Source organism: Rhinolophus hipposideros (genome assembly GCF_964194185.1).
Source record: "Rhinolophus hipposideros genome assembly, chromosome: 18".
Classification (NCBI taxonomy): domain Eukaryota; kingdom Metazoa; phylum Chordata; class Mammalia; order Chiroptera; family Rhinolophidae; genus Rhinolophus; species Rhinolophus hipposideros.
In genome coordinates this window covers 17,855,880-17,872,099 of record NC_138064.1, presented here as the reverse complement: position 1 = coordinate 17,872,099, position 16,220 = coordinate 17,855,880, and the positions used below count along the sequence as shown (strand labels likewise).

Genomic DNA, 16,220 nt, shown 5'->3' with positions numbered 1-16,220 from the left:
CCATACTGATAATGCATTCACGTAAAGGTCTTAGAAGATGGGAAAATAATTTCTTCCTATCTAGTGAACATTTTGGACCATGTCACATCCTGATAGCAGGCTGCTGTCTGCTTTGCTTTTAAGTTTCACTCAGAATTTGCAGAATTCATAGTTAATTCCAAGAATCTGTTTTCATCTACTTCGCAATTCCATCTAGCAGATAAAAATTTCATTTAACTTCTTTGTTTAATGCTTCTAATTTGCCCATATGAGTCTCTGACTCTTGGAGGATGAAGGAGGGTATTCCTTCGATCCAGAGAGGTCTACGCCCTCCTATTATGCTGCCTCCTTTCTCTATAATTGGCACCTTCCTCCATAGTACCATGCTGCTTCACAAACGATGGAAGCTAAAGGAAAATGAAACATCTTCGTAAGTACAGGCTCATGCAAATTAATATATATTGGAGGTATGTGCTTACATCTGTTTACTTGTTTCTTAGAGAACCCTTTTTGCCCCTACAAAATATATGTCTTCTCTTGAAGCAAACAAACTGATGACATATTGACTATGGTTTGACAGGGAACAATTCAACTCCATCTTTTTATTTCTTTAATTTTCCTATTCGCACCTCCTAAACACAACCCGATGAGAAAGTGAGAAGGGCAGAAAATGATTCATTTTTGATACATTAAAACTCTAAAAAAAAAAATAACTTGGACAAATCAGGTGATAGAAGCTATTACCGTAAGAGAGGTACAAGTCAACTGACATTTGACTAGTCCGGATATGGTACCAGTGTTCAGTCACTCGATCATTCAAAACAACATTTAATGAGCAGCTATCAGGCCTCATTCTAGATGCTGAAGATACAATAATGGAAAAGGCCGAAAAGGTCCTTGCCCTCACAAAGCTCACCATCTCCTGTTATTTTTAAAAATGCAACTCTTTGTTGACTGATTCTTTAGCACAAAGGCATTCTCATCTTTTTTTACCAGTTAGCATACAGTGATATTCTACTACTGAATAACTAGAAATAATCCCCACCTCAGTTTTCCGTGAAAAATATCCACGATTTTTAAAATAGTGTTTCCATCAATATAGCAAATTGAAAATGTTTGTTATAAATTACTTCTACTGTATTGGTAACACATTCATGTAAAGGACTTGGAAGGTGGAAAAGTTTATTTTTTGCTATTTAGTGAACATCTTGAACCATGACACAATTATGGGGACATCTCAAACACCTTTGGCTGTGTCATCCCGGGTGAAGGAGATGGCATGATTAGGAGCGAAGGGGACAGCTATAACTAGAGGATTCTACATCAGGATTTGTGAATCATTGTTTCAGAAAATACAGTGAAAGAAAAAAGAATCATACCTGGGAAGAAGTATGTTCAAGGTATGGATTGGAGATTCTTCTCGATAGAGTCTATTTTAAAAGAAAAGGGAAAAAATTAGAACCACATAGAAATCTTTGTATCATAAGGGCATAACATATGCTGTTAACAGTGGCAGGCCCAGTAGGAGTCCATGCCAAAAAGTGAGCTTAAATCTGAAGTCATAGACCAGAGAGGATTAACATCCTTATTTAGTCTCATTCAGTGTATCTGGTCAATATTCATTCCACAGGGACAGGATACGCTATTTGAATGGTCCCCAATCCAGACAGTACAACTTCAAAAAGTACGATAGAAAGACTGGGATGGTTTTGTACTTGTCACTTTATTCTTAATGTGATTTGGGTTCCATTTCTCTTTTGCTTTCCATTTCCACTTTCCAGTCTAACTCAGGTTTTCATCTCTTGAACATCTCGCACTTGAACTGCTGCTTCAGCTTCTCAATGGATTTCCCTGCCCTCTAGTCAAGCCCACTCAAGCCATCCTGCAAACCTCAGCTTAACAAATGTCTCTAAATCATCCTCTGGATTCACACTGGGTCTCTTATTGCTTATATGCCTCAATTCAACCCTTACCGAGCCTGCCCTTCTGGGCCCACCACAGTCTGCCACCAACAGGTTTCTAGTATTCTTTCTACCTCCCTACCTGGCTTCTTTGATTTCTCAAGGTATACTCATCAGAAGAACGTACCACTCATACCCTGCCTCTGCTCACACCATTCTGCACATCAGAAAGCCCTCCATCTTCCCCGAAACTTTCCCGAATCCCACCACACTCTGAAGTCCAGGTGTGTGTAGTCATCTCCTGGGTGAAGCTTCTCCAACCCACCCCAGTCCACTAGGGTTCGTCCATCTTTGGAGCGCTTCCTTTTTTTGACTATTCATGTGGCAGCTCCTGGGTGCTCCGCATGGCCAGCCGTCCTGCTGTGAGTGTATTTGCCTCAACTAATCCATAAGTTCCTGCAGGGAGTGCTGGCAGCTTATGCAGCTTTGCCTTCATAGGATCTAGCATACAACCTCGCCCCCAAATGTTTATTTTTCTATGTAGTTATTTGTAGATATCTATAGCTCTACATCAGCTCAGTAAGGTAGGAGTTAATTTCTCCTACGTAACAGTCCAGTCAGCAGCACGTCTCCCACATAAGCTTGTGCACCCCAGAACGTTATTATCATTTCCCAGTGTAGTATAGGAAAAAGAACAGAGGAACTAACATTTACTGCGCTTCCAACCTATGTTTCCAAAGCTCTTTACACCTCTATTCCAAGACTTGCTGGCATTATAGATCCCATAGTTTTTAGTCTGCCGCCACCACTCAGAATTTGCTAAATTTATGAAACATACCCTGCCAATCATCGCTGTCCAGAATCTGAACCTTCTACTAAAATGTAATCTAAGACGAAATTCCTGTTCTGCTTCTTCCCCACTACACATGCCTCCCACACTACTTGTCTCCTAATTAAACTAAAATAAATCTATAGACTCTTTATCCAAAAATGCCAGTTGGTACACTCTGCTAAAGATTTGCAATGACTTCAAAGTAAATGGAATTTATAAGGTAGACAGGCCATTTAAAATTCCCATGTGTTAAAATAAAACATTTGTCTACCCCTTCTAGTCTAGTCTATACACACTTCCAATTGGCTCTTCCTAGGCCTTCTGTCATCCGAACTGAGGTAATGTATTCATTTCTTGAAATACTAAACAATTTAAAATTTGTATATGCACCAGATTTACAATTTCAAGATGAATCATCATGATAAGAGATTTTTTTCCCCCCAAAACAGAGAGACTTTTAAAAATCAATATGGCAGGCTAGAACTGACAATCTTTATGACTCATCTAATGGCCCGAATCAGCTCAGAAAAGCAAATACTTCACATGATCTAGTTTAAAAGAAAGCATTTAGGGTAGAAACAAGTTCTAAAGAACTAGGCAGGGGTACTTTCACAAAAGAAAGCCAACTACTTCCTTTCTCTCTGCTGCCAACCTAAATCTGGCTGTCTCAACAGTGCTCTTACACTCACACAATTCCACTTCACAGAAACTTCCCCTGTGGATGGCTTGTTTGAAAAGATTGGTAAGGTGAGTCAATAAAGAATGGGATTCTTCTATGCTGACTAGATAACAGTGTTAGATAAGCTATTAGCCCACAGGGAATCGACAAGAGCAACATAACAAGAACTGCCTTGTACAGGATACAATACCTAGATCTGTTGTAAGAAACTCCTGTGAAGCCCTAGCTTAACTGGACCCAGGGGAGCTTTGTTTCACTAACACTCTAGGACAGCAGCACTCAAACTCAGCTGAGCTTGGGGAAGCCACAGAGCCTTCTGTAGAATTCCGTAAAGGACGGATTTGTTCAACTTAAAATAACGACCATAACTTTGTAGTTTTTTTGGAGACCGCTCTATGTTAGTTGTTACAAAAATAGCAATTGTCAAAGACTGAAAGAAAAAAAGAACATGGAGGAATAGTCCATCCATTACCTCATTTTTGATAGATGTTGGGAAAGGATTGTTGCATAATTTTATCAAGAGAATACATCCCATGGACCAGCTTACAGGAATCTGAGAATCACTGCTCTAAGTCACCTCACAACTTGCTCTCCCAGAATTTACCTGAAGGACTATCACAAGAGCACCCTTGAAAATGCATCCCTCTCCATTTCGATATTCTTTTCCTAATATACAACTATTCAGCTGTTTTCATCCCGTCTTTGAATCCCTCGGTTTTATTTCTCCTCTCAGCATTCCAGAGCTTCATTTAATCATAACTGTGGCAACTACCTTCCATTCATTTCACATTTATGAAGCACCTACTGAGCTCCTGGCCAAGCACTGTGGGAGCTTCCAGAAACATACATATGAACAAGATACCATTCCTAATTTAGAAATCAATACACCAGAAGACATAGGATCTAAAGAACATTTTAAACCCATGAATTCTCTTTCTTGATCCCGATTTCTTATCAATTCATTCTATAATCTTGGATGACTGGTCCAGTTGATACAGGATGTCCTCTTTTAAATGGCTCTCACTATCATACCTCATAAATACAATGCCCAGATGAGATGATGATCCTTTTTTCCCCTTTATTTCCAATTTCCTAGAATTATTTAAACTAGATACAGTGACTCTGTCATGAAAGATATATATATATATATACACACACACCATAGAGAGAAGACTGGTAACAACACAAACACAATTAGATTTTAATTCCAATTTATTTTTCCTTTCCATTTTAATAAACCAAGGAAAATGATCCCCTAAGTGATTCCAGGCAAACCTCATATTTTAAACATGTATTTAGGAAACTGCAACCCTTTAATATTCACAAATGAACTTCCAGAAAAAATAATGCATAACTCAAAAGGATAACTGGTTAGCAATCATATACTATCTTCATTTTTTTGTTGTTAGCTGTCCACTAAAATTAAACTATAATAGTGTATGAGGTTGGGTCTGAACCAGCATGGAACTCATTCCAGAGTCACTGAAAGTATCTTACTAAACTATATGATAGACTTAGGCATAATTTTTATCAGCTCTTAAAGGACATGCCTTAATACTCTTGAATTGTGTTCAAGTACCGAGGCTACCAAGGGAGAGAGAAATGAAAGGAGGAAAGCTGTTTTACTTCAATCACTACAGAAGTATGACTTGCTTTATTACAAACAGGAACCAACAAAAACCACCAAATTTAACGATAACTTGAGAATTCAGTTCATGATACAACTTTCTGTCACCTTCAGCCATTGTCCTTTTCCCATTCTGGGTAATCAAGTAGAAGATGAAGATGTTAAAGTGAAATAAGTATATTTAGATTCCTTACAGTTTCAGAAGCCAAGAAGCTTCATAAGCAACTGGAGAGCAGATGGGTTAAGAGATTATCAACTAAAACAATAAAGGTTGTGATCTAGTAGGCTGTCCAGTAGAGTTCTAACACTGCAGGTCCTTTTTAAGCCCCAGGATACACTTACATCTCAATCAAAGCTTCATCAAGATTAAAAGTACAGAATCCCAGCCAGTACGTTGGCTTGAGAATTACATGGTCATCACAAGTTAGGCATAATGCAAACCGGAGAGTGAGCCAGTGACTGAAACAGCAGAGCAGGGCAGGTCGCCATGACTCTCTTTCTGCAAGCGCTGGTCACAGTTGAGGCCCACACTGCTTCCTCAGGGCCCCAATGGTCAGTCACAACCACGAAGGCCATTTGTAACATTAACTTTTCAACATAGCCCGGCCGCACCAAAGTCCATGATGTTCTTGAAATTACATTTTTCTATGGCTCTATGAGGTGTTAAGGAAATGGAATGAAAGGGAAGGTGGCAGAAATGCTTACTGAGCACTTACTTTGTCTTCGGCACTTTCCCTACTACTGCACCCACCTATTCGTATTTTTACGGACAGGAGGCCTGAGGGTCAGAGAAATTAAGAAATCCACTTATGGTACCAGAACTGGAAAGTAACAGAGTGAGGACTGAAACAAAAGTGTCTGATTCCAAAGCCCCCACTCCACTGTAACATGCTGCTAAATAATAAATAATTGAGTTACTAGTATGTGTTAGAGATTATACTATTTTACATGCAACATATCACTTAATCCTTGAAAACCTATTAGGTACTATTATTAATCCCTTTTTGCAGATGACAAAACTAGACGTAAAGAGGTTAAGAAATTCACCCGAGTTTACGACCTAAACCTGTCTTTAGTTACCGCCCTGTACATGTATCTGATAACATAGAACTTGGTGACTTAAGAGGCACATGAAAAACGAGGCACATAACTCAATGTATGAAGAAATCACATCTGCTAGTTCCAGTGGTTCTTAACCCTGGATGTAAATTAGAGCCATCTGGGAAACTGATGATAAAAACAAACAGGTGTTCCGGTCTCACTCCAGATCCACAGAATTAGAACCGGTAGAAGTAGGGTCTCAGTGGTTTTTGGCAAGCTCGCCAGGGAGTTCTCATGTGCACCCAGGTTTGAAAAAAACTGTAAAAATCAGTGGTTGATATTGGCAATTTGAACATTTCATCATGCACTTCAGCTCTAAGGCTGGGAGCACTGCTCAGACATCACCTCCCTCACACTCCTGGCTGAGGAATAAGTCATTTGACCAATAGCTCTGGGCTCTGGCGGAGCTTCTAAGTCTGGCTGGTACAGAACAAAGAGCCAGTGTTTCAGTAAATCCCACCTTGCACCTGTTCATGTGGTATGTGTTTTCTATTTACCCCCGCCCAGACATAGCCCTAAGCCAACGTACCTTCATGTCTGCAGAGCAGCACAGCACCTACATACCTTCTGAAAGGGCATACCCTTTTAATGGGATCCACAGCGTTAAACTTAATTTTTACTTCTCATTATTAAAGGACTCTCTTCTGGTATAAACATGTTTGCCCCACTTAAAAGCTCAAGTAGAAAATCAAAGTGGGTTCTAGGAATACTTATAAATATTTCACAATCTTGCCTGCCTAGGGACATAACTCAGCAAGAACTAGCAGCTTCTGGGAAATATATACACAATAGGAACAACAGAAACAAACCCCGAAGCATCATCAACTTGATTTTATTCAATCCTTCAGAAAATATCTTTCTTCCACTGTGTTTACAAACAAAATAGTTTTGCCTAGCAGGGTGGGCTTCCTTTGATAATGCAATCACAGAAAAGCCTTTACATTTTAGGAATCGAGTTGCTGAAGATTCGGAACAACAGGCAAATTAACAAGCTTACTTGTCTCCCCTTGTCAATGAATTCCTGACTTGTATTAACATCAACCCACCAGTAACACTCAGACTCCAAGAGGACTCCACAGCAGCCAATATGAAGCAACTCCCACTGGCCAAACTTGGGACAACTTGAGCAAAATAATTCAAGTATTACACTAGATCCATGAGTATATACAGATATAAATAATAAATAAACTTTGGGGCAGCTCTTCCTTAAAGAATAATTCTAATGACTAAATGCAATAAAAAGAGCAAAACAGAAAACCACCATGAGGCAGGACTGAATGCTGCAGACAAGAAACATCAACGGATACCAAAATTAATGGATGAAAGTGTAATGAGATACAGGATATTTCGATAGTGTCAAAGTGTCTCCCCGCAAAATATGACTGAGTACAGAGAAAAAAAATAGTAACTTGTCTGTGGAAATTAGCAGATACCACCTCAACAAAGTGATAAAAGGCAATCACAAAGCATGTTGATATCATGTGCCTGCTGAGAAGAGACACTGAGCAAGGTGTCTCACTTTTGTCAAAATGCATACCTGAATTTAATGAGAAAACATCAGACAACTTCAAATTCAGGGACATTCTTCAATGTAACAAGCCTTACTCTGCAAAAATTGTCCAGAGTATGAGAGACCAAGAAAAACTACCTCAGATTGGAGGAGACCAAAGGAAACGAACGCGGAAAGGCACAGTGTACTTCTGGACTAGGAGAGGGGCCATGGTAGGACAACTGGCAAAATTTGAATGAGGTCTGTATTTGGGTTAATTGAGTGTTCATGCTGCTTTTCACCAGTGTGCTGTGGTTACAGAAAATGTTAACATTTGGGAAGCTGGGTGATGGTTATCAGGGAACTCCCTCGGTACTATTTGTACAACTTTTAAGTCTGAAATTATTTCCCAATGAAAAGCTAAACAAAAAAGTAATGGCCTCCTTCCTCCCCACAAAATCTCAAAAAAAACACATTCAAATCTTCTTTCAAAAGACAGCCTCTATTTCCTTGCTGACAGCTGCTGTCTCCCCAGCACGTTATCGTCTTTGGCTGCACAACCGAGTGACCCTACTTGCTCCCTGCCCATTCTGGCCTCTAGTACCTCCACACAAATCCGATTCATCTTCTTGGAACATCTCCTTACCTATCACCTTGTGCTAAGAAAGAAAAGAGCTGCTTAAAAACAAACAGTTCACTTTTCCTGAGTGCTCACAATGTTCCAAGTCTTCACCGGAGCAGTCAGTGGCCTCCCTTCCACAGAATCCCCACGGCCCTTCTCTCCTACAAACTCTCCGTTCTGGCCAAGCAGGCTGTCCGATTTTTCTATGCAAACCGAGTGCATTCTCACCTCTTCCTGAGCCCCTGCCATGACCTCTGCTCCCTGTGGTTCTCTACACTTCCATTTCCTTCCCTTCCTTCAATCCATGTAAAAGATGCATGCAGCCCACCCAAGCCCTGAACCTGCCATAATTTCTTTCTTCTCCAAGCCCTCTACTTGTCTATATTTGCCACTAAAATATAATGCCCCCAGGCTCCATTTGTATGTGTATGCCATCCTCTCAGCCAGCCTGGTAAACCCCTGGCGGGAGGTATACCTTCTGTACATCTTCTGTACACACGACCTCCTACTGTGTGTAGCAGGGTTAACCTTCCCAGTCACGCTGCCTGATGATCCAGGCTCGCAGGCCAAGTGGGAAAGCATGATGTGACCACCTCCAAATCTATGAAACCCATCGCCACCCTTGACAGGGCCTCGCCACCACCCTTCCTTTCGTCTATCAACTGTCTTAAGTGTTCACGTGTGGCGGCTATAGAGTACACAAAGTCCTCACTTAACATGGTCGATAGGTTCTTAGAAACTGTGACTGTAAGTGAAATAACAAAACCAATTTTACCATGAGCTAATTGATGTAATAAACAAGAGTTAAGTTCTTATGGTATATTTCTGGTCACAAACACGTCACCAAACGCTTCAATAAAGGCCCCAAACACTTCTAATGTTAAACATTGAAATACATGTGAGCTATACATACATTTAAGAAAGATTAATAAAAACAAATAAGAGAATTCTTTTCCAACCCGCTTATTCCAGTTCCGGCTCCCAGGTGGTCGGAGCCTCCACCAGCTGCTCAGGATGCAAGGTGGGACCCACCCTGGACAGGACACTCATCTGTCGTAGGGTCACTCACACCCACACTCACTCACACTGGGACAGTGGAGACCCACCAGTTCACCCGACGTGCACAGCTTTGGGATGTGGGAGGAAACCGGAGGACCCAGAGAAACCCACACAGACAAGGGGAGAACGTGCAAACTGCACACAGACAGTGGCGTCCCCAGCCAGGAACTGATGTGTTTTCTTTTTTTTCTTTTCTCATCAATGTTATAACGAAACAGCGGTATTCGAGGACCTGCTGTATATTTTTATACACTGAATTAATTGATGTGCTTGTTTTAAAAATTAAAGATCTACTTGAATGCCAATTATGTCTACATAGTGAAAAACACTTCAATTACGTCACTTTGTGTTGGGTCTTCAAGAGGGCAAAATGTTGACTTTTCCTTACCTACATTACTGGCAAGTCAGGATGAGTGAAAGAAACACACCTTTCTTCCTTTCTTTGGCTCTGGAAATAAATTAGCCTCCTAGATGTTGCTTTTCAATTTGTACATAAATTTTTGAAAGCTGCAAAACAATAAAGGTGATAATATACAGTTCTCTAGCAGAAGGCAGATGTAGAAAACTATTTCTAACTTTTATTTCTCAGTTACTCATCTAAAACACACAAAGAACCTCAGAAATGTAAGCACCACAACGGACATTCTGAGATCACCTGGCCCATTCCACAGCCTTCATTTAAATATGTGAGTCCTATGGGAATCTACTTCAGGGGTTTGAAAACTACCGCCCACAGGCCAAACCCAGCTGCCACCTGTTTTTCATAAAGTTTTGTTGGAACACAGCTGTGCCCATTTGTTTACATACGGTCTCTGTTTTCCTGCTAAAATTATTCACTATCTCTCCCTTTACAGAAAAAGTTTACCAATCCTACTATAGATTTTCAAATTTTACAGAGCAAGGGGTGCTTTATAATCTCCCTAGCAATATATTCCAGTGCTTAACCAGTTGCTGATACGAATTTTTCTTTTTCTTTTTGAGCCAAATTATCTCCCGCTACAATTTAAGATGATTTCCTCCAAAGCTGTTTAAGGCACATTTCCATCTTCATTTACATGTTACATGAAAGCAAGAAATAGGTCAAAACAACTGTTGGCTCCCAAGATGAAAACAAACAGAAAAGGAGCAATGAGTTTCACCAACTCCTCCTTTTAAACGCGGAACTTCCAATCTGTGCCATAATGTAGACAAGTCTAGACTACAGAAAACAGATGCCAAGGCCCAAATGTACAAAAGTACTGGTAAACCCAAGAACATGTTGTTAGGTCAGACTTCTGAATCCTACATGGTATTCTCCCTGCCTAGAACGACTTTCTCCTCAAACGTTTAAGTTTTCGTATAGTTCATGTTAAAATGCATTCAAATGCTCAAATCTCCCGTTAGAATTTCTCTCGTATTTTCTTATGTCGGAACAGAGCCAGGAGTGCAGTTTCCAGGCTCTCGGCCTCACATAGAAAGGTGCTGGCTTGGGTAGTAAATGGCCATCAACTGTGATTGGATGGCCATCAGCTGTGGCTAACTGGCCGTCAGCTTTAACCAGTGAGCCACTGGCAACTAATATAACTGTCGTGGCTACGCTAGCAGAAAATGGGGACTAGCAAGAAGATGGTGGCTGAGCCTGCAAGCAGTGCAGTGAGGGTTGCGAACAGTGTGGCTCCTGCTTCCTGTTTCTCCAACCCAGCCTCCAGCGAGAATATAGTAGTATGACTCCCCTACCTATGGCTCCGTGGGTGTTCCTTTTTGGCCTCCCAATGTCCTGCGTTCTTACGTGGGGAGCGGGACCAGAGACCCCACCTGCCGCCCCACACGACAGGCTTTGATGTGCCTTACTCCTCTATAGCTTTTATTTTCCTCTAGCTCACATCCTTGACTAAAAGTGAACCCTAGCTCTTGATAGTCTGCCTTCACAGAAAAGTCTTATATTTGTCTGCAAGGCTTCTGTTTAATTTTAAAAATCATTTTTATTACTCTGCACAAGAGAGTAATCTGGAAATGACATTCTTTAATAAACTGCCCTTAACAAATATATATCTTTTTTGAGCAGGGTCGCCCGCACAACAAATAGCGCAGTGAGCAGGGTACGGTGCCGGCCAAAGCTCCCCGAAGGGCGGTGGAGCAGTTTGTGCGTATGAACACTCAGCCTCAGGAAGACCAGGAGGAGCAGCTGCCAAAGAGCTGGACCCCCATGGAGGGGTGGGAAGACCTGAATGGTTCCCTAACCAGCAGAGGCCAGAGAAAGCGAAGGTTGTTGCTGCCCTGTGGGCTGGGAAGTGCTTGCTGGGGCAGCCCATATGCAGGACTTATAGTCCCAGGAGGAAATGCTTGCTTAGTCCTCGGTGGGAGATAAGGGTGAGGTCAAGGTCATCCCTCACCCCCAGGACAGCCCTGGTGAATGACTATGGACTACGGGGAATTGCCTTCCATCCCTAATTTAATGGACAGCTTGACTGTTTGCTTGGGAACAAACCACCATGTATTGGAACTGGCGGATGTTTGCTTTTGTGTTTTGACCGGCTGCCATCAAGAATATGTAAGCACCTTGACTGTGAGTCGCTGTTGTTCCAGCACGGTACCCCGAGAGGCCCAGAGAGAGTGGCAGTGCCCTGAGACCCTGGCTGAGTCCAGGAAGTCTGGCTGTGTCCAGAGAGAGAGTGGCAGTGCCCTGAGAGCCCTGGCTGTGCCAGGGGAGACTGGTGGTACCCTGAGAAGCCCAGTAAGTCTGGCTGTGCCCAGAAGTACTGGTGGTGCCCTGAGAAACCCTGGCTGTGTCCGGGGAGACTGGTGGTACCCTAAGAAGCCCAGGAAGTCTGGCTGTGTCCAGAAGGACTGGTGGTGCCCTGAGAAACCCTGGCTGTGCCCAGAGAGCCCTGGCTGTGTCCAGGATACTGCATACACCTCCAGGCTCCTTGCACCGTGACCCTCGTGTAAGACGCTTGTCACGTAGATTGTGAGGCGAGACTCTGTAGGGGTGGAGTGTGGGGACAGAGCCAGGAGTGCAGTTTCCAGGCTGTCGGCCTAGCATAGAAAAGTGCTGGCTCAGGTAGTAAATGGCCATCAACTGTGATTGGCTGGCCATCAGCTGTAACCAGTGAGCCACTGGGCACTAATATAACTGCTGTGGCTACGCTAGCAGTAAAAAATGGGGCATAGCAAGAAGATGGTGGCTGAGCCTACAAGCAGTGCAGTGAGGGTTGCGAACAGTGTGGTTCCTGCTTCCTGTGTCTCCAACCCAGCCGCCAGTAAGAATATAGTAGTATGACTCCCCTACCTATGGCTCCGTGGGTGTTCCTTTTTGGCCTCACCATGTCCTGCGTTCTTATGAGGGGAGCAGAACCAGAGACTCCACAGGCTGCCCCGCATGACAACTACCAAGGCACTTTAGATTCCAGATATTTGTTTCATTTGGATGTCCCTCATTCATTACAAGAATCTTAAAAGATAGGGTCTATATTCTGCTCATATTTATAAATGTCCACAGCATTTAACACGGTCCATTGCATAGTTAATTCACATTCAACGTTCGGAAAAGGAAAACAATCCAGCTCTTTCTTTTTTCTTTTTTTTTTTTTTTTTTGATTCTAAATTCCAGCTCTTTCAATGCCTTCCTGAACTCTTTTCACCTCTGGAGCTTATCGGTCCTCGCTCTGGGCGCTGCACCTTCTCCGGGGAGACAGACCTGCCCTCTGGTCATTAAGAGCTGAACTCGGAATCTGCACGGTTAGATTCAAAGTACCCAACCATACCACCCGGAAGTTATGTGTCCTTAGACAAGTTACTTAACTTCTCTGTGCCTCTGTTTCCCCCTCTTTAACTGGGAGAAATAAAATCTACTCACAGGGGTTGTTGTAAGGATTCAATGACTTCAAACAGTGGTTCTCAAACTTCAGCTCACACCCCCCCCAGCTGGAGGCTGATTACAACGGATCCCTGGGCCCCGTCCCCAGAGGTTTGGGGTTCAGTAGGCCTGGGGCGCGGCCTGCAAAACTTCATTACTTACAAGTTCTCAGAGCATGCGAAGGCTGAGGGGCTACATTTGGAGAAGCACTGACTTAAGATGGTACAATGGAGCTAAGAGCAGCGCGGGCTGCAGCGTACTGCTCGGCGGGCACTATCTACTGTCCAGCACTCAGCAAACTTGACTGTTACTACGGACATGAGTGTGGGTCTCCCTTCCTACACTGTAAGCTTCTCAAAGGGACAGCATTGTGTCTGTTTCACCCACATCCCTGGGACATAGCAGAGTGCCTGTGACAAAGCGAGGCCAGGGGAGCAAGGCCAGGGAGACAGAATTCTCTGTCTCACCCAAGGTTCCTCCTGGTTGGAAAACAGGATGTTTGTGAAGGAAAACTGTCCTACTGGCAACATTCCCAGGGGTTTCACACCAAGTGTCTTTTGGACATAGACTCTTTCCTTCGTGTACTTGACCCCATGAGGGTTAGGTCCCATTTCCTACACTCAGGAGTCTGGAAGAGCTAACTCAGAATCTGTCAGCTTTTATAAGGTTCTTGGGACCATGGTCCACTCCCAAATGGCTCGAATTTCTGTGGGCTTCTGTCAATGGTAACCACCTGTCGCCATTGCTGTTTAACATTCTAGGTATTGTCAATTCTTACCTAACAAAAGCTTGACCTGGAGACTTCCAAATGTAAATCCTGCCACTCATTCTAAATTTATAGTGTCTTCTGGTTATTACTGCTTACCTTCCTTAGTGCTCCCAGAGCTTTTAGTTAATAATTCATTTTAGGATTGGAGAGGATCAATATGAACCTCAGCAGTCTACAATATCATATACACAACTGTTCAAATTCATGACACTTGCAATATTCGGGGTCTGACAGAGATCCTCCACAATTCTGCAAATAACCCTAACCACGGTGCTGTGATCCCACGTGCAGACTTTCGGTCTTGTGGAAGGTCGATTTCCTAGCTCCCCTGAAGTCAGTTAAAGCAGACAGGAACTCTATTGCTGACTATCTTGCGTGATTCCAGTTGGAAAAATCCTTCTCTTGATGGAGATAAGAATCCTGTCATCTCATCGGTGTAGGCCTTCCTTGTTTTCTTGCTCTGATGACACCTAAAATTGTCAGCTGTACTGACTGGCCTTCACTTATTTCACAAGCCCTCAGTTAGCTAGCACTTGAGTCCTACAAGCTTGTGAAACTTTATCCTGGGTCCCATGTCCTCCTTACTCTTCTGTACTTGTCTCTTTAAAATCTGAGGCCCATTGAAAGCTCATTGGATAGCTGCACTCGTTTCTTTCACTTCCTTCTACTTTTCTAATACATGCTAACAGGAATACTGCAGAATCAGAATTCCATTCACATCTTGTGTAAATTTCCTTTTACTGTTTCCAGCTACGACACCCTAACTATCACTTCTCTTAATTTGTTGAAATCAGATTCCACGAAGGGCAGGGTTCAAACCAGGGTCACTTCCTCCCTGACTCCCTCTCTGGCATGGCAGAGCCTAACCAGTATCGGGATGCCCTGTGCTGTATGCTTACACTTTCCAGCGCCTGCCAATGACTTAGAGTTCCTTCTCCCTCCCCCGAATCCCTTTCTTTCTGATCCTTCCACCAAATTACCTCTTCTAACTTGTCGAGACAGCATTTCTTTTCTCTCATAAGCCAACACAGAGAGGCCTTCTTCAAACTGTTTCCCTCTTCCCCCCAACTTTTTACTCTGGTACGAAGGCCCACAGACATAACCAGTGACCCCTTCCGCCAGAACAAAGCACATACCTCGCAGGTCACTATAGCAGCATTCCAATGTTATGGAATTCAAGGGGAATCTCTGGTTTCTCTCTGAAAATTCCCCTTTCACCACAGCAGGCATCACCAATTGGCAATCAGTTCTCCCAGCTCATCGGGGGCCTCCCAGTAGAGGCTTCTGCAATGCTGCTAAAACTACCTGGCAAACATTGGCTTCCTCGGGCCCCATCCCAGCTAATCTTAGAAGCCAGTAACCATCAGTTATTTACACCCTTCCTCCAAGTGTGGGCATTCCAGCCTTGGCATCACCAGAGCACTTCCCAAAAATGCAGACTTTTCAGGTTCCACCTCTGACCTATACATTTACCAGAGGAAGCTTACGGAGATCCCCAGCTGAATCATGCCCCAGTCAAGTTTGAAAAGCATTCCTCTAGACCAGGGGTGTCCAACCTGCGGCCCACGGGCCAACTGTGGCCCGCAATCCATTTTTAATTGGCCCGCAGCAAATTCCAAAAATATATTTAGTTTACTTAAATAAACCAGGTGAGGCAATACATACTTCACCTCGAGTGAGTGGCCCTGGCTGTTTGTGTATTTTACTGCATATGGCCCTTGGTGAAAACCGTTGAAAAAAGTTTGGACACCCCTGGTCTAGACTATCTAGATAAGAAATCCTGCTTCTACCACAAACGTTTCTAAATCATATAAAGCCCTCAAAGAGATCCTCCTAAAAAAGGATAAATGAGTTTTGAGGATGTTGCTTATTCTATCCTCCCTCCTTAAAGATGAAAAATGCACCAAAGCATATCAAAGGTGCTGAAGAATTCCTGCAGTAAACCAACGTTTAATCCAACGTTTCTCAAACACATGTGACCAAGGAAGTTTTACAAGCTATTTATCTAGTTTTATAAACATCTGTTACCATCTCAAAGCACATTTATTGGCGTTAACAGGAAATGTAAATTAAAAAGCCTTTCCCAGAACATAAGCACCTCCATTTGACAATGACGAAGTATGGCACTCACCCCAAACCTCTCCTTCTGGCCGGTTTACCCATGATTTTTAATACACGTTAATCAAGTTTAGATGTGATGTTGCCTTCTACCTTCTCGGTGGGGGGGGGGGGGTCAAGCAGACACCAGCCTTGGTCTCAAAGGCAGGACCTTATGCAGCCAAGATGAGCTGAAGGGACAGAAGCCAGCACCAGAGCTACCAATCCTC

General features: G+C 43.0%; 1 protein-coding gene across 3 annotated transcripts in view; it reads right to left on the bottom strand.

The window, feature by feature from the left end:
* RAPGEF5 (Rap guanine nucleotide exchange factor 5) overlaps positions 1-16,220 on the bottom strand; it is a 207,182-nt gene that overhangs the window by 165,761 nt on the left and 25,201 nt on the right. For 2 of the 3 annotated variants that reach the window (XM_081080277.1, XM_081080278.1), the window contains exon 2: positions 1,359-1,409. In XM_081080277.1, the coding sequence (XP_080936403.1) occupies positions 1,359-1,409 (51 nt within the window). Of the gene's footprint in view, positions 1-1,358; positions 1,410-6,648; positions 6,745-16,220 lie in introns of those variants that run through there. The other variant, XM_081080279.1, reaches the window with a different exon arrangement.